This window comes from Rhagoletis pomonella, unplaced genomic scaffold, assembly GCF_013731165.1.
Source record: "Rhagoletis pomonella isolate Grant_MI unplaced genomic scaffold, Rhpom_1.0 Rhpom_scaffold_00003, whole genome shotgun sequence".
In the NCBI taxonomy this organism is placed as follows: domain Eukaryota; kingdom Metazoa; phylum Arthropoda; class Insecta; order Diptera; family Tephritidae; genus Rhagoletis; species Rhagoletis pomonella.
Genome location: NW_023458557.1, coordinates 82,121,732 through 82,146,937, shown reverse-complemented (window position 1 = coordinate 82,146,937; position 25,206 = coordinate 82,121,732). Strand labels below are relative to the sequence as shown.

At 35.5% G+C, this 25,206-nt stretch overlaps 1 protein-coding gene across 8 annotated transcripts in view; it reads right to left on the bottom strand.

The window, feature by feature from the left end:
* Positions 1-20,375: 20,375 nt before the first annotated feature.
* LOC118735677 (sushi, von Willebrand factor type A, EGF and pentraxin domain-containing protein 1) overlaps positions 20,376-25,206 on the bottom strand; it is a 101,885-nt gene continuing 97,054 nt past the window's right edge. For 5 of the 8 annotated variants that reach the window (XM_036465585.1, XM_036465587.1, XM_036465586.1 and 2 more), the window contains 5 exons: positions 23,769-23,894; positions 23,463-23,555; positions 21,672-23,065; positions 21,357-21,465; positions 20,376-21,288 (listed from right to left, as the gene is read on the bottom strand). In XM_036465585.1, the coding sequence (XP_036321478.1) occupies positions 21,192-21,288; positions 21,357-21,465; positions 21,672-23,065; positions 23,463-23,555; positions 23,769-23,894 (1,819 nt within the window). In that variant the 3' untranslated portion in view covers positions 20,376-21,191. Of the gene's footprint in view, positions 21,289-21,354; positions 21,466-21,671; positions 23,066-23,462; positions 23,556-23,768; positions 23,895-25,206 lie in introns of all 8 variants that reach the window. The other 3 variants (XM_036465590.1, XM_036465592.1, XM_036465591.1) reach the window with 3 other exon arrangements.

The window sequence follows — 25,206 nt, the reverse complement described above, 5'->3', positions numbered from 1 at the left end:
GACGGAAGGCATGCTTCAAGCGTTTTAAACGTACGTACACTCCGAGGTCGATATTATCGGTAAAAAAAAGGGCTAGGTCTGTTCTGCCTTCTCGGGATTGGATAGAGAAGCAAAGTGAATGGATCTGGTGGTGCACAAGGACAAAACGAACTATCTCCTGTCATCACACAAACAGTCAGAGCATACGCGTCTTGGCACCCACGTCACTGTTGACAGTTACAAGTTTGAAAAAGTAGACAACTTCGTTTATTTGGGAACCAGCATTAACACCAATAATAATGTCAGCCTTGAAATCCAACCGAGAATCACTCTTGCCAACAAGTTGTACTTTGGGCTGAGTAGGCAGTTGAGAAGTAAAGTCCTCTCTCGTCGTATAAAGACCACACTCTATAAGTCACTCATCATGCCTGTGCTGGTGTATGGCGCGGAGGCATGGACAATGAAAGTATCTGATGAGGCAGCTCTTGGAGTTTTCGAGAGAAAGATTCTGCGAAAGATTTACAGACCTTTACGCGTTGGTGATGGCGAATATCGCAGACGATTTAACGATGAGCTGTATGAGCTTTACAATGATATAGACATAGTGCAGCGAATTAAAATTCAGCGGCTCCGCTGGCTTGGCGTTCGAATGGACAGAGAAACGCTCCTGCTCTGAAAATATTCAACGCGGGCCGCGATGCTGGTAACAGAGGAAGTGGATGGCCTCCTCTGCGTTGGAAAGATCAGGTGGAGAAGGACTTGGCTTCAATTGGCATTTCCAATTGGCGTCAGTTAGCACATAAGAGAAACGGCTGGCGTGCTGTTTTGGACTCGGCCAAAATCGCTTAGGCGGTTACAGCGCCAATAAAGAAGAAGAAGAAGACAGATAGGGTTGCCAACATTTTCTAAGAAATTTATAGTACTTTTTCTGAAAAAATATAGTAGACTTCAAATATATATACTATATACAATTACTGAAAAATATTTATATTTATAATCGAAGAAATATAGTATTTTTGCATACGAATTTTTTCCAACAGTATATAGTACGCCGACTCAACATATAGTATAATACTATATATTATAGTACGGTTGGCAACCCTAGCTACAGATGACTGCTGCGCCCTTATGCATTTCTTCTGCCAGCAAAATACTCGCATTTTAAAATATGTACTCGAAACAGCGTAGTCCTCTTCAATTGTCATTGCACCTTCTACTGTTCTACAAACATTAATGAATTAAACAAATGCACAAATACGGTAAAGCGAATTTATAGTGTCTTTTTCTTGAGTCTTGCACAAAAAACTAATAAAAATTATTCACTTACGAATAGTATGTAAGCCCTTTTTTAAATATGCATGCATATCCTCAAAGCCGCAACTCTCCGCTTAATAGCCATTTTCCTCCTATTAAATAGCCAACTTGATTAATATACAGACTCATACATAGACAATGGGCACTGAGCTTTCACACACAAATGCTGCACTAAGCCAAAATATTCTCTGCTAAATATTGCACTCGCTGTCATTTACACATTTCAAAGCGACATTAAAATTCACTGCTGATGATGCCGTGGTGGTGGCGGTGTTGTGCTTAAAAGCCATTGCGATTTGCTGCATTTACATAGAAATATATACGCACACACAAACACACTGTCGCTCGTACTTAGCTAGTTAATAGTAGAATGCATCTACGTACTTATAATTTTTACAAAATCAGTTGTAAGCGAAATACTTGCCACTATGCATATCGCTTGCCCTACTTTGTTTTGAGTTTGGCACATTTTTCTCGGTTTGTACTTATGTACAGTCACTCACAAAAGTATTTTGCATTGCTTTTGTTTACGATATTACAAATGTGTTTCATAGTAAATATTCGCCAATTTTTTTTTTTTATAATATGTTAATTTCTTATAAAAATAAAGCTCATTCTACTGCAAAAAAACATGTAAATACAAACCTATAAATTTGGAAAAATTAAGGATAATTAAAGAAATTTGCCTCAAAAATCAAAATTTGCCACAAAAATCAAATTAAAAAATTCAGTGAAGCTATACGTTTAATAAAATTTTAATAGGCCGATGTCTGTACATTATAGATATTAAAGAAATATTAATATGGGTGGGTTTTTATTAGAGCAACAAATGCCAAAAATATTTTTACCGAAGGTTGCCACCTTTATGAAAATTTTAATTTATGGGTATCAAACTAAAAAGGTTTAGGAAAGTTTACTAACAAAAATAATTCTGAGGGGTTGCCACCTATTTGAAGAAATATATTCATTTAAATTGGTAAAAAAAAAAAAAATTAGATATTACAAAACTAGTGCTTAACTAAAGATGTTTAAGAAAGTATACTGTCGTACATATTTTTTGAAGCAGGTTGCCATCTATTTCAAAAATTAAATTTAATAAAATTGATAAGATAATGTAATTATTGAATTAGTACACCTTTGAAGAAAGTGCACGATAAAAAACTACATACTCCAATTTTTTGTTGAAACTCTAATTAAGGAGTTCGAAACTTTGTGTAATATTCTTTAAGTTTGTCCAAAGTGTGAAATTTAGATTAACATGTTTTTTTTTTTTTGTAGACTCAGCTATATTTTGCTAAATACTTTTTTTTTTTGAGTAACTGTATGCATTTCAATCTACTTCACTTCTCCTTCTCGCTCTTTGTCTCGCCTTTTTATGTATTTTATACTATTCTTTAGCCCTTTTTGCTGCCTTCGTAATTGCAGCACCCTGGTGCATGCCACAAGGACAATATCCCGGTATTACCACGGTATGGTATAATGCAAGCAGTGGAACTAATTTGAATATTAAATACATTTATGCAAATCGCAATGTCGCTGTATTTTATGTATAAATGTCGATAGATTCCATGGCTTTGCTGTGTGCGTGGAATAAAGTGTATAAGTGTATGTTTTTGGTGCTTGCTTATGGTATAATAGTTGTAAGTACTTACAAATTTGAACTATGAGATACTTCAAAGGCACACACACCACAGCGTTATGCTCTACTAAGGAGGTCAGTCAAGGGAATTAAGAATGTGGAATATTAAAGAGCTGCAGCAGAAATAAGAACTGAACTAAGGCAGGAGTCAAAGGACAAGAGATATAATAATTTATTTACTTAGTTGTGATCCAAAACTAAATAGCGAGTAGAATAACTACGCTTTTAGTTTGGCAAACATATCTTTTACTCATTTTGATGGCAATACATACATATATGTATATCACAATACTATGTAGATATATGTATTTTCGTTTACTATCAGTCGTATATGTATATGTATCACTATACTACATATGACTATTTTCATTTACTATCAAAGGTGTTGCTGCTGTGGTTCAGATGCGTAGTACACTCACTAAAAGGGCATATAAAAAGGCACCCTAACTAACAGCATCCCAAGCAACATTAGCCCTCATAGCGGCCGCCATCACGCTGTTCTATGAATATTCCTCTGCAATGAAAACAAAGTGAGCTTTTAAGGTACTGTCACCCGACGAAATGGTGAGTTTGCGCAGAACGGATTTTGTCAGCTACACAGCGGGAAAACTTTGGGAACTCAGAAATTGTTTAAAATGTTTGAAATACTACTACGTGTGGCCCTAATAGCGAAGGTAACGTAAGCGAAAAAAATTTCAAGCAGACATATTTCATTTAACTTTTTTCCAATTTCAAAAATCCTTCACTACTTCAAAATTCTAACTACCTGCAGTGCCGCTTATCTCAATACAAGAAAACTCCTTATGTTTTGCCTCTGTTTCCTTCCTCTCTAAGCCGGAAAATGCTACGCTAAAAGCTTGATGTTGAGGTCGACGCAGAGCCAGCTTTTCTTTGAAATGAAGAAGAAAAAAAACGGCTTTAAAATCGGCAAATAGTTCGTTTGTGTCGATTAGCTATCACAAGTCTTTTCCATGTTTTGACGCACCATGAAAACTCTGATCAATTGTGGGCTTGCAAGGTCTATAGCAAAACTGATGGGGTCTCATGAGCTTATAGCATACATGAAGGGGTTTCAGCCGTACACAAAGTGTACTCGCTAGAACCTCATTTACAATTTTTTAGAAGATTAATTCCGCGGTAACTGATGCATGCAGCAGGATCTTAATTCCTTTGGATTCGGCAAGGTCCATTGGGATTCCAATCTTCGGGAATGTTTGTATTCATGAGACCGAATTCGGATTTATAGCTGGTGCGCGGTTTCTATTAGCTCTTTGCCGACAGTTTTGAACAGCTTAGCGGGTTTACCGTCGACTCTATAGGCTCTGTTGTTTCTAAGCCGCATTATTACTGTTCTTATATCGTTCTAGTCGAGTAGAGAGAGCTACATCCCTAAACATTGGTATTGGGGTGGTTCATCAAACATGGGAACGATGTCGGCAAACAAAAGCGCGGAGGAAATGTTCACTCGTCATCTCAAGTATACTACGGTCATCTGTTATCAGATTTCCATGTTCATCTTTGCAGAAACTAGCCGCACCTTAAAGCTATTTGACTGTTGCCTTATTTTCTGGTGGAGTTTTCAAGACGAATTTCTGCGAACATTTTAAGTTCCTCGCACATACACGTCTGTCTTCCCTCCTTATCCTTCCCTCCGGTACCACTCAATTGTCACGCGCGTCATATAGGCTACAGGGTGCAGGGCTCTGCGGTTTCGCACGTTATCCAGAGCGTAAATAAACAAATATACATAAATTCCATGTCCTTATTTGTTTAATTGTTCTGCCTACCATTGTAAAGATAATTCCAAATAGTTACTTGCGTTTATTACCAGACACAATGCAAGTTGTAGGTTACACAAAATCAATATAAATTTCATCTTTAACTCGCTTCCATTTGCAACCCAACGGGCACATGGCCTTGCGTGACGATAAACTTATTCCAACACAATTTACAAACATTTGCTTACTGTTTATCTTTCACGCAGCAATAATAAGCTTAAAATTTATGCTTTCAATGCAAATGAGGTGTTGCACGTGCAACAGAAGCCTCAGGCGCCAAAAAAACGTGCATCGGCAATGCGCAGAAACCAACGCCACATTTCACCGTCATCACCACCATCAACCAACAATTAAATTAATCGCACGCCCATTTAATTTTGTCATTGCCACTAATTGTGATGATTGCTAAAGCCGCAATACACAGCCACAGCCACAGCCACAGCCATAGCCACAGCCGCAACCGTAACGCTTTACGCCAACCGACAATGAACTTTACAACCGCTAGCAGCAGAAGATGTGTGGAAGCTATGAAGCTAGCAGGCAGCCCACAAGTCAGCCAACCAGGCAGCAAGCCAGCAAACCAACCAATAAACGCTTCCAGCCATGACGTAAAGTGCATTGCTGAAATAATATTCACATGTAAGGTTATGTAGTCACGTGTGCATGTATTTGGTTTGGTTTTTATTTGCATAAGTTTACGTGAATTTATGCACATTTGTTTGTTTGTTTGCTTACCTTGCACAGTTAATTTATAAACATAAATTCCAATTGGCGTACGGGGCGTATGAGTAACCTTAACTACATATGTATGTATGTACGTCGAGACCAACCGCATAGTTAATTTATGTATTTAATTTAAGCAAAAGCCACAGGCAGACACATTTATACTCATGCACAGTATTTATTTTCTTATTTCCTCAAAAGTACTCTCTAAAGTGTCCACGTTTTGGCGCTTGGACAAATGTGTTTATACATACATATGTATGTATGTCTTTATTGCTTTAGCCGCGGCGTCAAAAGCGATAACCGGTAATTGAATAGAGACGCAATTGACTACAAATAAAAATATAGGCGGAGATTTGTACATATTCATCTATGTACATTAGGGTGCTACACTCTCCAAATAAAAAAAAAACCGGAACTCTTTCTATTGGAATTTCAAAATTTATTATATTTTAAGGCCACGTATATGAATATCTACGTCAGCTGGAATGATTTTAAAATACCTCAAACAAAGTGATTAAAAAGTTTTTTAAGGTTAGTTAAAAATTGATGGCAAGATTTGATTACACACAGGTGAAACTTAATAAAAGCTAGTAAGACCGAGTAGTTTATGTAGTTTTTAAAAAAAATATATTTTTTTTTTTCAAAAAATCACCTCATAGCATAGAAGAGTTTAAGCTGAAAAAGGTATACACCAGAGAAGAGCATGAAGCTACTTGAATTCGGAGTTTGTTTATACTGAACTAGGTTAGGTTACGTACAATTTGATACATGAACAAAGTTAAGCGTACGAGCCGCAACTTGCGTGTTAAATTTTATATCAAGTCAACGCAATAAACGACTTGGTGGATTCATTCGAGAGTTATATGTAATATGTTGTTCCGTTTTTGTTTTTATTTTTTTTATTTTTTTCCTGTTAAAGTTTGAATTTATTGCATTTTTTTTAACAAAAAAAAAAAAAAACAAAAAATGTTGAATAATTAATTAATTTCTCAGAAACTATTAGGGCTATCGAAAAATTATGTATATAAGGTTTATGGAGAATGTCGTTTGCTTCGATTTACCGCATATCGTAATTACGTATTCACTAGGTTCGCCAGATATACGTGATACCACTAGTTTTTTGTAAGCTGAATAACGGTAAATAGCAAATATCACGAAAACATATCCATACAAAAATTAACTCGATTACATACAAATAGGATAGTGGCGTCTGGAGAACAAAATTAAAATTTGTGATCCAGTGTTACTAGTAGAAAATAAACTAAAGGTATGCAGCACTTTATTCCAGGGACCGAAAAAAAAATTGTTTTTTTTTTTTTTAATTGTTAAACTAGGCCAAATATTTTTTAAGTGCAAAATAAAAGTCCTTTCCTAATAATAAACAAATCGCTTATCCAAATCGAACAAGTTTGGTATTAAATGAAAGAGGACTAAAAAAACTTTAAAACTGAAATTTCTAAACGGGGAAAGCCACCTAATGAAAAATATTTTAATCAAAAATTTTATTCAATTAATCAGGTATATGAATTTCTTTTGTATTAATTTATGAAAAAAAAAATAAAATATTCGTTCCTTATTTCTATTTAAAAGCTATTTCTGTTGGACTGTTAAAAAAATAACTGTTATTTTGGGTCCCTGCTTTATTCGACTCTTTACCAGACCTCCACTTTACTCATTATTCAATGTTAAGTATAATGGAGCCGATTTTGTGCAGAAGGAGCGATAAAACTGTTTTCTGAGCAAACCTTTTATTATTGAATCATGAGTCACACGTACTTTTCTGCTTCATGTTCAACTCCTTGTTATGTACATTTTTTTCGAACCAAATCTTGGTTGCCTATATTTTCAACAAGCTTTCCTAATGAACAGTTTTTCATGAAACATATAATTGCTTCGCTTGCATTGCCTTACTGGAGTGCAACTCATTCCTATGAGTGCTCGAAGCAGATCACTGGTCTACACAAAAGTGTGTAAAAATTTTATAAACGACATGAGGATACTGAAATTTCTGAAGGTATTTTCAAGTGGTCTAACTAACGTACATAAATCTTAATATTTTTCCGAAATATTTTGGCGGAAGTCTTAAAATATCATAAAAGGTTTAATAATTCCGGTGGAAAAGTCCTTACTTTTTTTTTTGTGAGGCACCCCAATGTTCATACATTTGAACACAGTGTTTACTGTAGTCAAAAAAAAAAAAAACAATTTTGTTCTTTCTTCCATTATTTGAATTGTTTTTTTTTTGCTTTCTTTTATTTCGCTCGCGCCTACACACAATTGAAAAGTGTCAACATATTGCGCAAAGTGTCGATAAATTTAATCACTGCATACAGATGTCCATTTCTGAGCGCTGCTGTGGGGTTTAGCGATACGCAGCTGTGTAAGTAAGTGCGAACATTTGGAATTTTTTTTTTGTTTTTTTTTTTTGGAGAATTATTTTTATAGAAATTTGAAATACTGCCCGGCAGTTCAAGCTATTAGCAAATATACAGTGCCTCAGAATATTATGTATATGCTTGGTATTGTTAATTTTTAGAGACTCTTTGGGGTTGTACTCGATCTAAGGACTACTATCAAGTGGTGATGTCGAGAGAACTTGTATTCATTCACATACTAAGTATTTTGATTCCGTTTGCAAATGGTATCAAAAATTCTCAGTTTGTGTGAACAACTTTTTTAAACGGTAAAAACTAAAATAGAGCATTCTGTGCAGCTAACTGAAACCCTCTTGAAACGAAGGGCTAACCATGAGAAGATGACACATATCATGTTACAAACCTTCAACACATCCGCCGTGTATGTCGCCAGCCATGCTGTTCTGTCGATTCTGTCGTCTCTGGTCGTACCAACGGAAATGTGCTGAATTCCAGTAAAAAATTCCTCCCACTCTGTGCTTATCTATGAAGATTATGCCGAGCCACACGCCATCCTTCCTTTGGACTAGGATAGTCGCTATTTAACCAACTACCCATGGATGAACGTGGTTGTTCACTCATCAGCACTATCGGCCGTGGATTTGTTCGCTACATTTAGGATCAACTGTGCTAAATGCTTTCGACTTCGAACAAGGATTGTCGCCGGTTGCATCCTGCTCTTTATTGTTGAAATCCTACGAATTGTCTGATGGCCAAGTGATCATCATCGGCAATACATATTTCCACTGCCCAGAAGCCCCCTTCTAGCCTTCATTATTGAGCCTAGAAGCATCCGTCATCAAAGAAACCACATACATGTCCATCACAAAAAGGCAGGTGAAGTAATGTACTGAATAGGGCCTGAATGTGAGTGCAGAAAAAAAAACACCTTAGTACGTTTCACAGGAAAATATAAACTTAAAAACGATAAAACTAGGGGTACAAATAATTTGCATCAAAGGAAGTGAAATTTCGGAATCACAATATATCAAAAATTAATCTGGAAAACTCACGTTGAGGTAGCGGTGTGAGGAAAGCTGGAACGTCATTTATGACGTCTTGCGCCATGACTGGAAAAAGTTGGGTCTGCACGACGAAAATACTGAGGAGAATATATACGCCAAAACTACGACGCAGGATTTATAATGAAGCCATCATCTGGGTCAATAGAACTATACACCTCTTGGCAATCAAACCGCTCACCAAGTTACAAAGGCTGCCGTGCGTATGCATAACTAGAGCAACGAGAACTTGTACAAAATTCAGGCGAAGGGGCTCAACATCGGCGCAGAAGGGTTTCTAAGTCATAGGAAGGTCAATATTCTGACGAAGTTGTGCCCTAAAATTTTATCTGAGATTCAGTTTTACCAAGAAGTTTAAAACCGATTCAAATAATAGGAAGAGTTAGATGGGCATTTATGAGACATATCGGCTAATCCAAGACATGTTAGCCTGGTACATTTATGGGTAAATAATTGACTGAAGATAAGTGCAATAGGACCGAGAATGAGATACTCAGGACCTACTATTTCCATTTTTCAGGCTGAAACAAATGCTACAGAAATATGTGCGGACATTAATTACAAGTGAAACTAACGAAATCAGAACATTACATTACATTACATTAATTTTAATTATTTTTGTATGAAGTTTGGCCCTCTGATTTATATGGGTTTGGTTAAAGCTTAGACAATATTATTAAAGAAGCACAAACAAATTTAAGCTTGAAAAACATGTGTATGTATTAGAGCTCTCGATTTTGTTCGCACATTTTCTAACAGCCCGGGTATATGAGCAGCGAGTACTCGCACACTTGTTCAATACTCATTACTCGAAAATTTTCGAGCATGAGCTCGAGCAATTCGAGTTTTTTCGAGTAATTTGAGCAATTTTTTTTTTATTATATTGACATTTTTGGTACCAACTTTTTAAATTTTTCAAATTATTGATATATAATGCAAAGATCGTTACATTGGTATTTAATAATACAGTTTATTTAGCATGAAATAGAAAGCAGCTGCTGACAAATACAATTTACAAATTTTCTTTTGTTTATGAAATTGTTCAAAAACTCGAAAATTTTGAACAAACATTTGAGCAGTTGAGCAATGAACGAGTTTCGAGCGAGTATCGAGCTACTCGCATTGCTCGATACCCGGGTATCTAGAGCTCTAGTATGTATGAATATTAAAAAAAATACACGTGAACACTTACACTTGTTTGAGTCCCTGTATTTATTGATACATTTTGCTCAAAACTGAATGATACATAAAAGCTTACGATTAATCAAACAGACAAAGTAGGTTTATTTTCTGACGTCCAGGGACTAAAAATATCTAAGTATATAACTTCCGATTCCGAGAGTTTTTTCTGGGCGTAAATTTTTATTACTATTATTATTATTGCCCTCGGCAGGCAATGGCAAACCTCCGAGTGTATTTCTGCCATGAAAAACAGCTTCTCATAAAAATACAATCGCCGTTCTGAGTCGGCGTAAAACTGTAGGTCCCTCCGCTTTGTGTGACAACATCAAGGCGCACGCCACAAATCGAAGGAGAAGCTCGGCCAAACACTAAAATATTATATTTAAATGTTTATTACTGTCATCTGATGCTGTCGCCCTGTCATAACGGTACCAAATATGCCATTTTCATGACAGATGCATCGCTATGTATAAAAAGAGAGCTGAGACAGTAGATGTGACAGTAAAATTTTGCGAATGCGGGACTTTCCGTCTTATCTACATTAAAGTATTAGAGGATACCAAACATCCTTGGTTGGTACTAGGCCTTTTCCCCCACAGAAGATGCAGCAGTAGATACCCGATTTTAATGACAAAAAGTTGTACTGCGCTGCATTAACTGATAGAGTTTCCATATATTGCTGTGATTGATATGGAAACTCTATGTCCAAGAACATTTTTTTTTTTTACTTTTCGTTTTAGTTCCTCATTTATTTCTTCTACAGCTCTTTAGAAATTTAGAAGAAGAAAACATTTATTAGCGAAAATTCAAAGTTTTTATGATGCTTTAAGGATAAATACCTCACATTGTTACAATGACTGTGCTTAGTTAAAAACAAAAACAAAAACAAAACCAAAAAACAATCGACATATGCAACTTCAAATCTAATATTGTACAAAGTAATACAAAGCGCCAAATGGACATGGACATGGCAATTGCTCAACCATGTGTGAGTGTAATGGGCATTGCTTGGCAAGTTGCGGCATTAATAAGATTTATGACCGCAATAAAGCACTTAAATCGCAACTGCAACCGCACAATGCAGAAGAGCAACGAGATAAGGGTAATGAAAAGTTGCTGAAATACTTCCTATGAAAAGCTAGTAAATTTGTTGTGTATGTAAAAAAAAAAAAAATTGAAAGGAGGCAAATACGTAAGTAAAAGAAAGTCTGATTCAGCGCTTATGCGCTTGTCGAAAACAAAATATAAGAAAAATTATTGCAAATCAGTACAAAGCAGTTGTGAGCAGATTTGCAAAATAAACCAAAACTCAGTTGAAAATTTTTAGATTTATTTCAGTTAGAAACTTGCTCAATAAGTTGTGAATTGAGTTATCGGACAGAGAAACAATAAAGGTTAGATAAAGTGGTAGAGTATTTGAAATGCGAGTGGTGGTAGAATTTTTCTTAATCCTAAATAAAAATTTCGTGTGCATAATAAAACTTAGTTTATTACATGTTTACGCATTGTTCGACATTTCCAGCTTGGTTTTTCTCATTCTTAACTTATTAAAGAACTTTTATTTTCTAAGGAAAAGTTCGAATAAAATAATATATCGATGGTCGTCTGCAATAACGACACAATTCAAAATTCAAAAAATAAAACCCTTTCTATTGTTAAATGGTTCATGTCTGAAATTCTTGTATAATTCATGTCTAATCCTTACTATTTATTTACTTTAACAATACTTACTACTTACTTTGGTAAGGACTGGAAGTGAATTAGACATGGGTTGGAGACATGAGCCACTTAACAGTAGTAAGTGTTTTTATTTTTTGAAATTTTAATGGTGTACTTATTGCAGAGCACCATCGATATGTCGTTTTAATGACGCTACCGCGACGCACAGTGGTACAGCACCATAAATTACTTGGACAAAATTAGAAGGAATCCGCGTGGTACCCCAGTTATCCGTATGTATCATTTATAGACATACATTAAGAAAAAAAAACTAATAACTGCCGTGATTGATTTATTTTAAAGCATACCTCCCATATAAATCTAACCTGAAAAATGTTTTAAAATGCCCCGAAAGCACACTTAACGATATAAATATGACTCTGAAATATTGTCCATATATTTTTAATAACCTCCATATATCTTAATAACCCTCGAAAATTGGGCGTAATCGTTTTATTTCAAAACATACCACCCATACAAACCTAACCTCAAAAACGCTTTAAAAAGCCCATAAAAAGCGAACCGATAGATATATCATTCCGAAGTTTTTCCCATATGTTAGTAATTATATTATTACTAAACATCCAAAAAAATTGGAGTAATCGGTTTATTCTATTACATACCTCCCATGCAAACTTAACCCCAAAAACGCCGTAAAAATACCATAACTGCCATCATGAGGATACATTAAAAGTCGCAAATATGAGCCAATTTTTTTTTTTTTTTTTTTTTTTGCTAAAATCGAAAGAAAAGATTCCGATCTTTATTTTTTTTTATAGTTAGCAGGCGAAGAAAACAAAGTTTTTGTCCATAAAACGTGTCAAAGTTAGCCTTTATAAATTGTAATTTTTGTCTGCTTATACAGTATTGGACATAACTATAATTATTTATTTTTAAGAATTTTCAATTAGAGTACAGTTCATTCTCTAACAAAACTCATATAAACCCAAGTGCTAGAATTTTTCTGAGTACACAGTGTTATAGCCCATTCAATTTTAGTCTAATAATGTGCAAGTTTCAAGTGGTTAAAAACTACCGTTGATTTTTTTAGATCTTATTTTTTTCGCATTTACTTCCATGTAACGAATGAACCAAAATTTATTTTTATATAGAAGAAACCCGCAACACCTTCGGCGAAAAAAAATTCTAAAAAATCAAACGGTAATTTTTAGCCACTTGAAACTTGCACATTATTAGACTAAAATTTAATGGGCTATATACATAACTGTGTACTCAGAAAAAAAATTTGTTGCCAGCTCTACCTAAGATGTCTAGGGTCGCTATGTTAAACTTGATGGTGGCACGTTGTAACTGCTTCAGATTTCTGACAAACGCAGCCCACTCTGATGCCTTCTAGTAGATATAAATAGTTATTATGATCTTCACTATGAAGTTACCTTAAGAGAGATTTGAACAAGACAAGCTCCGTCTTTTGCTAGGACCTAAAGTAAGTGCACATTGTATCCTCATACGCGGCGAGGCCATAAAGGCCACCTGCAGACTAAAAAGAAAAGGATATTTGTAAATATAACACTGAGTGAGGGGCGAGACGGAAATCGCTGACGGCAGAGATCTTAGAACTTGTGTCTTTTTAATGCCACAGGATAATACGCCAGCATTACCTTTTTTGAAGATATTCTATAATGTAGAGTTCTCTGAAGCTGAATTGTGGTTTAGTCTATAATGTAGAGTTCTCTGAAGCTGAATTGTGGTTTAGTTTCAGCAATCACATGGCTCCAAGCCTGACTCTGGGACAGGTTCTGGGGTCTTTATCGTAGATAGTGGGGAAAAGCTTCACTTTAATCTTAATTTAAAATATGCTTAGGTCTTCCAGGTTGAGGTAGACTGAGTGCTATTTTCTGCATGCGTTGTTTTGTGCCTCGTACCGACAAAAACACAACTAATTTTTAGCAAAAAAAAACCGACTTCAATTCTCATAAAAATATATATATATATATATATATCTCATGATCCACTGATCGGATCTTAACCAGATTAGTATGGGACCACCGCTGGTCCATATTTATGCGGTAACATACATAAATAAAAATAAAAATATTCCGACGAACTGATAACCCTGTCCTTTTTTGGAAGTCGGTTAAAAAGAAAAAAGACCACTGTCCGCAGACTACTTAATCATCAGGTTTAGGTATCACTGGATCAAGCCTATCAACCTCATTGCACAAATCGTAGATTAGACTAACTAAATTGCATGCCTCGATGTTTAGCATTGCCTACTATCGCACAGTGTTTCGACTATATGGAGTTAGGTGGAAAAAGGTCATATAAGCAGTTCATACAACAAGTAATTTGTAGCAAAAAAAAAAAAGCGACTTAAAAAAAATATATATATATACACATATTGTTGACGTGGTCCAAAGTTATGCCGTAACATACATAAAAAAAAAAATATTCCGACGAACTAATAACTTCCTCCTTTTTTGGAAGTCGGTAAAACAAACTGCTTAGCTTATGCTAGATTTCTACTAGGCTATAAATGGCAAAAACTGTAATGACAAAGCTGGGCATTAAAAAATATTTGTGACATTACGTTAGAAAATAAACAAAAAAACTCAGTGCGTGTGGTCCCTACGCGCGGAAGAAGTGAAACTTAATATATAATGTGCATATTTTCTAATATACAAAATATATTTATTTTGAATTTTTTTTAAGAGCATTAAGTTTTTATTTTTTGCTAAATTTAATCATTATTTGTGGCTGAGAAAACATTCATATCTACAATGTTAACTAGTGGATTGTGGCAAAAACTGCATCAATGGTAGACTCTCCTTTGATTGTTGGATCATTTTTACCATAAACCATTTCCAATGAAAATTTTTCTTTGAAAGATTTTCACAGTTCATCAGATTCGGCTAGCGAAAAGTTGACATTGAAATATCCTGCGAGAAGTACAGATCGATCAGAACAGTCTACTTATCTTAGTCTTCATCTCATCTTCATCCTCATCTTCATCTTCATCTTCATCTTCATCTTCATCTTCATCTTCATCTTCATCTTCATCTTCATCTTCATCTTCATCTTCATCTTCATCTTCATCTTCATCTTCATCTTCATATTCATCTTCATCTTCATCTTCATCTTTATCTTTTCCTTATCTTTATCTTTCTCTTTATCTTTATCTCTGTTTTTGTTTTTGTTTATATTCTTGTCTTTGCATCAGTCTTTTCTTTTTCTGTACCCGCCATATACTACCTTTGCGGTGGCGTTAAATATTTATCGCTTAAATAATTAGAGTTTAACTTTTTAAGCAGGTGGCCACCCTCTTCAAGCACTTCAAAAATATTTCAATTGCTGTTTTTCTTAAAGCTCTTTCTCTTCACGCTTACTGTATAGTATTTTCATGCATACGACTTCTGTACAATTTAACTAAATTCGACTTTTCAAACAGTTGGCAACCCTCCTACATTTAGCTAAAAAATACAGTTTATTCAAAACCATTTCTTTTGATGCCCATATTGGGATAATTCATTTAACTTAATAAATTATTTGAATTTGAAGTTATCATTTATTTTGTATTTTTTATCAATAGACTTGGATATGTACATTAGAGTGGTAAAAAAAAGAATCCGAGTTAGGGTTGGAGGCACCTTCCAAAACGCTTCTTCTTGCCGAAAGAGGTGCACCAAACTTTACGTTTCTAAGTATATAGTTAGGGGATGCTCATGAAATGCTTATGTATATTTTACTGACAAAGTATATTGTTCATACATTAACCTAATAATTGGTTAAGCAACCTAAGACCACTTCAAATTTAAATTCGCTGAAAAAGTATTACCACCTTCAGTTGTCATGGCAACACCAGCTTTTTATAAAAGTCATCAATATTTTTATCATCCTCATATGGATGCAGTCGCGCAATTCAAGCTCATTGAGCACCCTGTATTGGTTACAGTAGAAAACTAAAATTTACTATAGATATTATTCGACTGGGATGTTTATGCAGAAAACGAAGTCTAAAAATATGTACCCCATAACTATAAACAAAATTGTATATAAATTTTATTATTTTGCTTAATACGTAACAACGTAGCTACCATGCAACAACAGGACACCTAATATTTCTTTTCCACTCATCTAAATTACTCTACGTCTGCCAAAATTAGTATACCTTAACTAAAATCTCCACTACTTACCCCATCGTTTATCACCTTTTCTGCAAAAGTAATTCAACCCTCCAAGAAAATGTGTTTAACAGGTAGTTGTGGCCACCCAATTTGCTTTAATTAAGCCTTCAGCTTTTCCGGAGGGTTGCAAATTAATACCTTTTCATGTAACTATAAATAAAGCACCCCTTTACCTCCAATACCGTTTGCCAGTTGGGGCTTCGTATGAAAAACGTTGCATTCACGCAACGACAAGTACTTAATTCATTTCAAATTAACAACTGTTACACACACACACACACACATGCTGCCTATGTACCCAGCCTTACATAAGTCAAACATGTTAAACTAGTAAAAGCAGGCAAAAACAACAACAACCTCAGTAACAAAAAAAGAAAAAAAAAACGCCCCCCAAAATATGTACACTTACAGTGAATGATAATCTCTTTGTTGACACTTACAAATTGGGTATTAGAAAAGATACTTAAGCGTAGCGTAGAAAAGTTAGGCCGGAAGCAGCAGGCAGGAGAGCTACCAAAAATATGCGAAGCAATAAAATATACATACCTATGTACATACATAGACATCTTCATAGAATCAAGCGCAACCTTTAATAGCATTATTTGTTGGAAGGCCGTATAGACGTGGGTTTCTTTTTGCCAAACAACATCAGAAGAAAAAAAACACCATTACACAACTCAAAGACCAAAGCCGGAAGAAGCAACAAAATAAATATTTGAAAAACAAAAAAACAGCTTGACAAACAATGCACACCCGAGTGTCCGCCCTGAATAACTGAAAGTGAGTGAAGTGAGAAGCTTTGGGGCGTCCATGCAAATTGTCTATGCTGGAGACTTCATAAAATCAATTTTACAATGTCAACGCACGACTGAATCGACGAATGTGCAACACTGGCGAATAAATAGTATGTACCCTCTTCAAAACGTGACAAATTTGGTGTGTGAATGGTTCTAGTACTGTCTGTGGCATGAAAAATTAGGCTAAGACTAACAAATCGAGGAGGGTGAGTACATACTCTGAGTAATAGAAAGGCTGAGGTAGAGGTTAATAGCAAACAGAAATGGTTAGAGGCAGAGGCTCGCTTTAAAAATGTTAAGTATTTATTTATGTAAGTGATTGAGAGAATGTGCGTGGGACAGCGGCATTGATTGTAGCTAAGCAAAATTCCTAATCAACTAAATGTGTGTACTAGATTTTTACATGTACTCATTAGGGTGGTAAAAAAAAAAAAAGTAAAGTGGGAATTTTAATGCTCTCACTCCTACGATTGTTCTATATCGAAAAAATATACCCCTATTTTTAACCGACTTCACAAAAAGGAGAAATGTTATCAATTCGTCGGAATATTTTTTTTTTATGTATGTTACCGCATAACATGGACCACATTAACCGATTTCTATAATTACTTGTTAAACGAAAGTTGTTACCTCACACAGGTGATCCCATATTAATTTGGTTTAAATGCGACCATCGGATCATGAAGAGATTAACGATAATCTTAAATTTTTATATGAGAATTGAAGTCGGTTTTGTTTTTAAATTACTTGTTTGATTTTGAAATGAAAAAATATTTAGAGGTCGCTCAAAGTTTTCCATTTATTTTACAAGGAAAAAATACCCTTGCGTAGAAATAGTATAGAATTCTTGAAATATTTTTGGAAAACTTTGGTTCTCTTCAAGAGACTTCCAATAACAATACCCAATTATTTTTTTTAACCTTTTTTTAATACTAAAGATTTTTTATTGGTCCGCCCATTGCACTTTCTGGGGTTTATGGCGTACGTAGAAAATTTGGTTACTAGTTAGGTTGGAAGCTTAAAATGGTAAACTTATTTTCCCTCATATATTTTCAAACAACCTTAATATACATAGATACATATGTGTACGAATTTGCTAGCGAATGTGGTGGTTACTTCAGATCCTGCAACTGTTGAAACTTATCTAATTTAATTAATTATGAGCAGGTGTAACATTTACATACTATATTAGTGATTATTGTGTGTACTCAGCAGTAATAGACCGCCCAATTAAAAAAAAAAGTAAGTGCGCCTAGGCCACACTGTAGAAGTGAAACCTACGTTACTTATCTATCTATACATATACACATCTGCTTTTGCTTAAGGTTATATTTTTTCGCTTTTTTTCTATCAATGTAAATTCCTACCTCTACCACTGTTCGCTTTAATAACATTCATGTTATTCTGTTTTTCCATTATCTTCATTTTTATCTTCATACTGAATCGATAACAAAATCGATTATAACGTCCATCAAAATATCGATAACCAAATCGATGACAAATTCGATAAAAATTTCAATAGCAACATCGATAATACCATTGGTAGCTAAATCGATTAGAAAATCAATAAAAATATTGATAACAAAATCGATAAATGTCGATAACAAAATCGATAAATGTCGATATAAAAATCGATAAATTTCGATAACAAAATCGATAAATATCTATAACAAAACCGATAACTATCGATAACAAAATCGATAAATATCGATAAAAAATTGATAAATATCGATAACAAGATTGATAAATATCGATAACAAAATCGATAAATATCGATAACAAAGTCGATTTATATCGATACCAAAATCGATAACAAAATCGGTAAATATCGATAACCAAATCGATAAATATCGATAACAAAATCAAAAACAAAATCAATAACAAAATCGATAAACATCGCTAACAAAGTCCATAAATATCGAGAACAAAATCGATAAGAATCGATAATTATCGATTACAAAATCGATGAATATCGATAACAAAATCGGTAAATATCGATAACAAAATCAATAAATATCGATAATAAAATCTATAAATATCGATAACAAAATCGATAAATATCAATAACAAAATCGATAAATATCGATAACAAAACCGATAAAAATATCCATTATTTAATCGATAAGTCTCGCGAATCTCGAAAATCTCCAAAATGCTAAAATAGTTCCCAGATTGAGTATCTGTGTCTCTCTCTATATCCTTTCCTCTTTAATTACCTTTATTTTAATCTTTCCTCCCCTATATTCATCTTTACTTTTATCGGTATCCTCATCCTCATCTTTGTTTTTACTTTTATGTTTATCATTCTCTCCATCAACATATTCCCCTTCACCTTTGGCGTTATATATATAAGTGAAGTGTTTAAATTTACCTTGGTCTTCATTTTTGCCTATATCTTTACACATCTTTGTTTTGGTTTTTATTTTTACCTTTGCCTTAATAATTTTCTTTATCTATGTACGTACTCACCTTTACTTTCATTATTGTATTGGTATTTCTAAGTGTTATCCTCTAACCTTTTATTAGTAAGTTTTTGTTAAATTCATACCATATGCATACACACAAGAAGTACTTGTTTCAGCCCCAACCATTTCCGTTGCTCCATTTCCGTTGCACCATTTCCATTGCATCATTTCCGTTGCATCATTTCCGTTGCACCATTTCCGTGTGCAATTTCCTCTGAATTTGACAATTTACTCCCACCCAACCAACCGCCGCTAAAGAAGTTTCACTTCAAAAATAAAAATAAAATTTACCCGTAATTACCTAGCTGCAATATGGCCGGTTAGAAATGGACAGCTCTTTACATCGGGACGAAAGCATTCGACTAAATAGTGTGTCCTCAACGAATCTTTTAAGATACAGGCCTTTTCTACGTATTACTTTGGGATTAAAATTTGTTTTTAAAGGGTAGTTAAATTCTAAAGACTAGTTGAGAAAACGACCCTTAATATCTATTGTGCACCTCTGCTCTTACAATTTCCTCCAAGAACTTTTTACATACATATACATATGTATGTATATTTGATATATTTTTTGTTTTTTATTTTCATATAGTACAAAATACAATATTTTAATATTTATAATATTAACATTACATATTACATATTTTATTTTTAAAATTATCATATAACGACGACTATGATTTTTGCATTAAACTTGCATTATTTAATTTTAAGATAAAAATTTTTATAGCAGCTGAAAAATTTCGTTTGTTTACTATTTGCATAAATTTTAAAATTTAATAAAAATCTAAATCATAAATTATAAATATAGAAAAGTCGAAATAAAAAAATGTTTTGTAACTAAAAAAAATTATAAAAAAATTAAAAAAAAAATTTTAAGTTAAGTACTATGTGAGCATACAGCAACAATACGTCAACTGCCGCTCACTTTTCGTTGCATTCTGCGCGAAGCTGCTATTTTATGCTATTTCATTTTTGTTCATTTTGTTCATCACGTTGACAATTCGTTAAGTGCGCTTAGCATAATAAGTAAATTATACTTAATTATTATTAATTGTTTATGATTAATTATACAAATTAACGCTGAATTTAAGGGACGCTACTATTCCAGGTGTTTATACATACAAGCTAAATGAAAATTTGTTTTTTTTTATTCTTAATAACTAATTTACATTTAAAATTTAAATTATTACTGTTTGTGAGGATATTCACTTAAACTCGAAAATAACCGTAAAATTTCAAACTCGACAAATTTTGACAACTTGGTAAAAGCAGGGAGACTTTCAAGCTTTCTGCAAGTTATTGGTGTTTGTGTTTGAACTCAAAAAACCCGAAAGATGCGTTACCCGAAAAATGCTAAAAACTCGGTAAAAGCTTCACAACTCTCGAGCTTTTTTCAACTTTCGGGCTTCCCAAAGCTCTTTTGCAGCTTAATAGAATACGCATGGTCTTGTTTTCCTTTTACTTCTATTTCGTCGTATTGTTGTAATTTAATTAACGCAGCTTTAAAAGCTTCACATTAAATATTGTAATCTGTAGTTAAAAAGCTTAAGTGAAAACAAAAAATTTTTATTATTATACAACGCATATGCAAATTAATAAATGTGTTTCGCATACTTTTAGGTGCTTCAAGAAAAAATGCCAGTGTTTTTAAAAATTATTAAAAATTTAAACAATTTCAATTACAACAATTCAATATAAAGCTTTCTTCATGGTTTAGTTTTTGTTTGCTTTCTTTCAAAAATATTTTGTGCTGTTTTATAATGAGTATTTAAAAACATCGTAGATTTTCATAACCGAAGGCAGTGATTTCGCATTTTGTTCCTTCCCCTTTACCACTCAACTCTTAACTGCTCGACCACTATTTCCCTTCACTTCTAAATTTGAACGACTAAGCTAAAAACTATTTCGCATTTAAATACAATGTATCAACGTCGTTAAGTTTACTAAGTGACGCTGATTCGTTAGTTTTATGACCACAATTTTATTGCTTCCCATTGTTGGGCTACTATTAGATGTGCGCATGTGTGTGTGTTTGTGCTGCTGCTGCTGCTGCTGCTGCTGTGTAGCGCTTATTGGACTTCACTGTCACTGTCGCTCTTTTCTGTAAATGATAAATCGTGATATTATAGCTTTCATTCAGTGTAGTGCTTCGTGCAGTAGTGTCTTTTTACCTTTTTTGCCTGTGTACGCATGTCGTTTCAGTCGATCGTATAAGTCTTCTTTAGTGCCATAAAGCGAGGCATTCGATCTCGCCAATGTACTCATTTTACCGCCATGAAGACCTGTTATGCAGAGAAATGGGGCGATCATACAACGTAACATAGCGTAACATAACATAACTTAACATGACAAAACATAGCATAGCATAACGTAACTTAACATGACCGAACATAACATTAACATAGCATAACAAAACATAGCATTACGCAACCTAGCATAATATAACATGAATACAAGAAAAATCAAAGCGAAAGCAATCGCTACTCACCACCACCATCCTTAATGTACGCCTCATTGTAGAAGTTCGGCATCTCCCAGCCATCCTCCTCGTCATCGTAGTAGTGCGCATAAGTGCTGTGATGCGACGGCGCAATAGACTCCGCATATGGCGTGTGTGCGCCATAGTAGAAGTTCACCTGTGAGCCAGTCTGATCGATGGCCGGTGTCAGCATTTTCTTCGGATCGCGACGCTTCGTCGAACGCACACAAATCATCCAAATGAGCAGCACAATTACAATGATAAAGATTACCGCACCCGCAATACCACCCGCTATATAAGCAAACTCTGAGCGCTCAGCGCAATGTGGTCCCGTGAACGAGCCAATGCAGCGACACGATGGTGTGCCCTTCAAATCCTTGACGCAAGTTCCAGAATTCTCACAATAACCATCGCACATGTCAATGCACTCCATGCCGGTACCATTGAAGCCAGGCTTGCATTCGCACTGGAAGTCCGACGTTTCAGGCACCAATATACAATACGCATTTGGATCGCAATGTGGACGACCTTCAGCAATGTGTTCGCAGGGATTGGTGCACTCCGACTTCGCGGTGGCGCCTGTGATCTTGGTGCTATGATTTGGCGGACATTGTATGCATGACGTCTGCTGCGATTCGGACTGGTAGTAGCCCTTGCGGCATTCCACGCACATATTGAGTGTGCCATTGAGGTATGTGCCGGGTGAGCACACTGGCAGCGTGCACTCCTCAACTGAGTTGGCGCCCACTTTTGGTGTTGTGCGGCCCAGCGGACAGCCAACGCATGAAGGTTGTACACCTTGTGTGCGATACGTGCCGCGTGGGCAGGGTTCGCAACGACCATCGACGCCGAGTTGTTGACCAGAGCTGCATTCATCGCGACATTCTTTGCGCGAGGTAGCCTCACTCGAGCGTGTAGTCTGGCCGAGCCCGCAGAGCTCGCAGCCGAAGGAGCCTTCGTTGGGTTGATAGAAGCCATGACCGCAGGAGCGGCACAGCCCCGTGTCCGAGTCGAAGTATTTGCCAGCAGGACAGCGTTCCTTGCAGTCGGCGGCAGAGCGTGCGCCCGGGCCCGCAGTAACACCTGGACGGCCAGCAATTACCGGACACTTGCTGCACTGCAGCTGACCGGCTTCCGACTGATAAGTGCCGCGTTCACAGGCGACACAAGTCTGGTTGGCCGTATCGTAATAGGTGCCGATGGCACATGGCACGCAGTCGGGTATCATGACGACCTGACCGACAGGGCAGGCATATTCCGAGCCCAGTTCGAGTGAGGCGGGATCAGGCACAGTGTTGGGTAGAATTTCCTGCACAGCAAATTGATCATCTTCCAGAATGAGTTTCTCCAAGAGATTTTTAACTGTCGAACGTTCGCCTGTGGTCGAGTGAATGACCGGGTCGCTGTGAATGTGAAAAATTTAAATTAGCCATTATATTTGTATGCAAATGAGAGCAAATATGGGTAGCTAAGCATTATTTGGTTTGGTTCTTGTGAGCACAGCGTGTGAGTTTAGTTTTAGTGAGTAATGCGGAGGTAGATTGCATTGTGACAACAGGGTGTTTGGTTAGCATTAATGTTAAACGTATTTTCCGCATAAAACCAGCCATCAACCGAATATAAAATGAAAAACTCAAAACTCAAAAATCAGAAGAGCTGCAAGCCACCAAAAAAATAGCAAAAGAATATCGCATGATTTGTGAGTGAAGCGCCTGCGTCCAGCCAGGTTAGCAAGCAAAGGTGCGCCTATTTAAGCTACTGCAAATTGAGCTTTGAATTTGAAATTCAACTTGAACATACTTCACTGCTGGGAAGAGTATCTCCAGCATATAGGTATCGCCGCCAGCTTGTTGGCGTCCTTGCCGACCGCGCGTATCGACCTCATCGCTTTCGCTATAGGTAAATCAGTGATTAGGTTGGTTACACATAAAACACATAGACATAAAAATAATGGCACATAGAGACGCACATATAGAAATACATACAGACATATAAACACACCGATTACATGGAAAATTATACATACTTACTTATGTATACATATGTAAGTATACGGTTTTAGCAAAATTCCTTAATATAAATAGTTACTCGTGTTTTTATACTCACTTGAGCACTGGAATCTCTGCTTCCATCACATACACACCCCCATCTTTCACCTGGCGACTGACGCGTTGACTTTGAGCAGCACGATAATGATCACATTTGACATCGATCTTGATATCCTTGCATTCGCTGTGCGGAAAAGGAAAGAAAAGAATTAGCTTTAAAACGAAATAAAAAAGTAAACTGCTGAATCGGGCCCCATAAAACAAGTTAATCAGGGTCAATGGTCAATGAAAACTAGAAGCCGCAAGAAACACCGCTACTAACTAAAAAGCTGGGGCTAGGATTCTCAAAGAGAATATTCTTAATAAATGTGGGTACGAGGGGCACAATAGATCCGTTAAATCGCGTCGCATACCTCTTCAATTTGTCTGTGTGGGACTGAGAGTGGAGCGGAGAGTCTCACCGTGGCAGTGGTGTTGCCACTCGGAACCCACGTTCACAATGGAAAGGCCAAGTGGAACTCAGAATCCAACCGTATAGCGACATCTTGGCCAGGACTTAGAAAGCCCTCAAAACCTCGATTTAGCTCAAGAGTGGTATAATTAGTCAAGCATAGTATAGTTTGAAACCAATGAATTTCCCAGTTCCGTATTAGATTATCTGTCATTATTATCAATTACTCGTCGTACCTTTGAATTACTTAAAAGATAAATCAGAGCTTTCTAAAGGGAGCCTAAATACAGTGACGAAAACATAAATAGGGAAGAGAGCATTCTTTGACTAATTCCTCTCCGTGTATTTAATGTTTATTATTTTTTTTTTTATAAAAATGTAGCTCGTTATCTAACAAAATTCAAAAAAGCTTCATCAAAATTTTGAACTTTTTGATTAGATTTCTTAGAAACATTCTGTGTAAGCAATTTTTTAGTCCATTAAATTTTACAGCAAATTTCACGAAAGCAATTTTTTTTTATTTTTTGAATCTTATATGAAAATTGACAGAAAATAAAAAAACCGTTTTCCATTTAAACTGATTAAAAAGTTTCAAATTTTGCAGAAATTTCGAGCCTAACCACCAAAAAACCTTGAGCAACATTTTTTTCGAAATTTTCATTTTGACGCAGAAATGTATCTAGATGGGTGGCGGTCATCCTCTTGCCCGTAGGCAAAGCTCTGTCAAGCTTTATATACTAAATGTATGTAAAGCTTGAATGAACTTTGCCCGCGGGCAGGCCGGTGCCCACCACCGTTATAAACTCTAGGAGTTATTCTGCATCAAAAAATACATTTTCGCAAAAAATGGCTCTTACGTCTTTTTGCGGTTGGGGTCGATTTGTTAAAATTCACAGAATTTTTATAAATATTGTACAAAGCTTTTCTAAGCGCCATATAAGCTTTCAATTAAAAAATAATGCGGTGATGGGCATCAACTTGCCCGCGGGCATTGCTTTTTTAGCTTTCTGTACATTTTCTATTAACCTGTGCAGAGTAAAAGCTG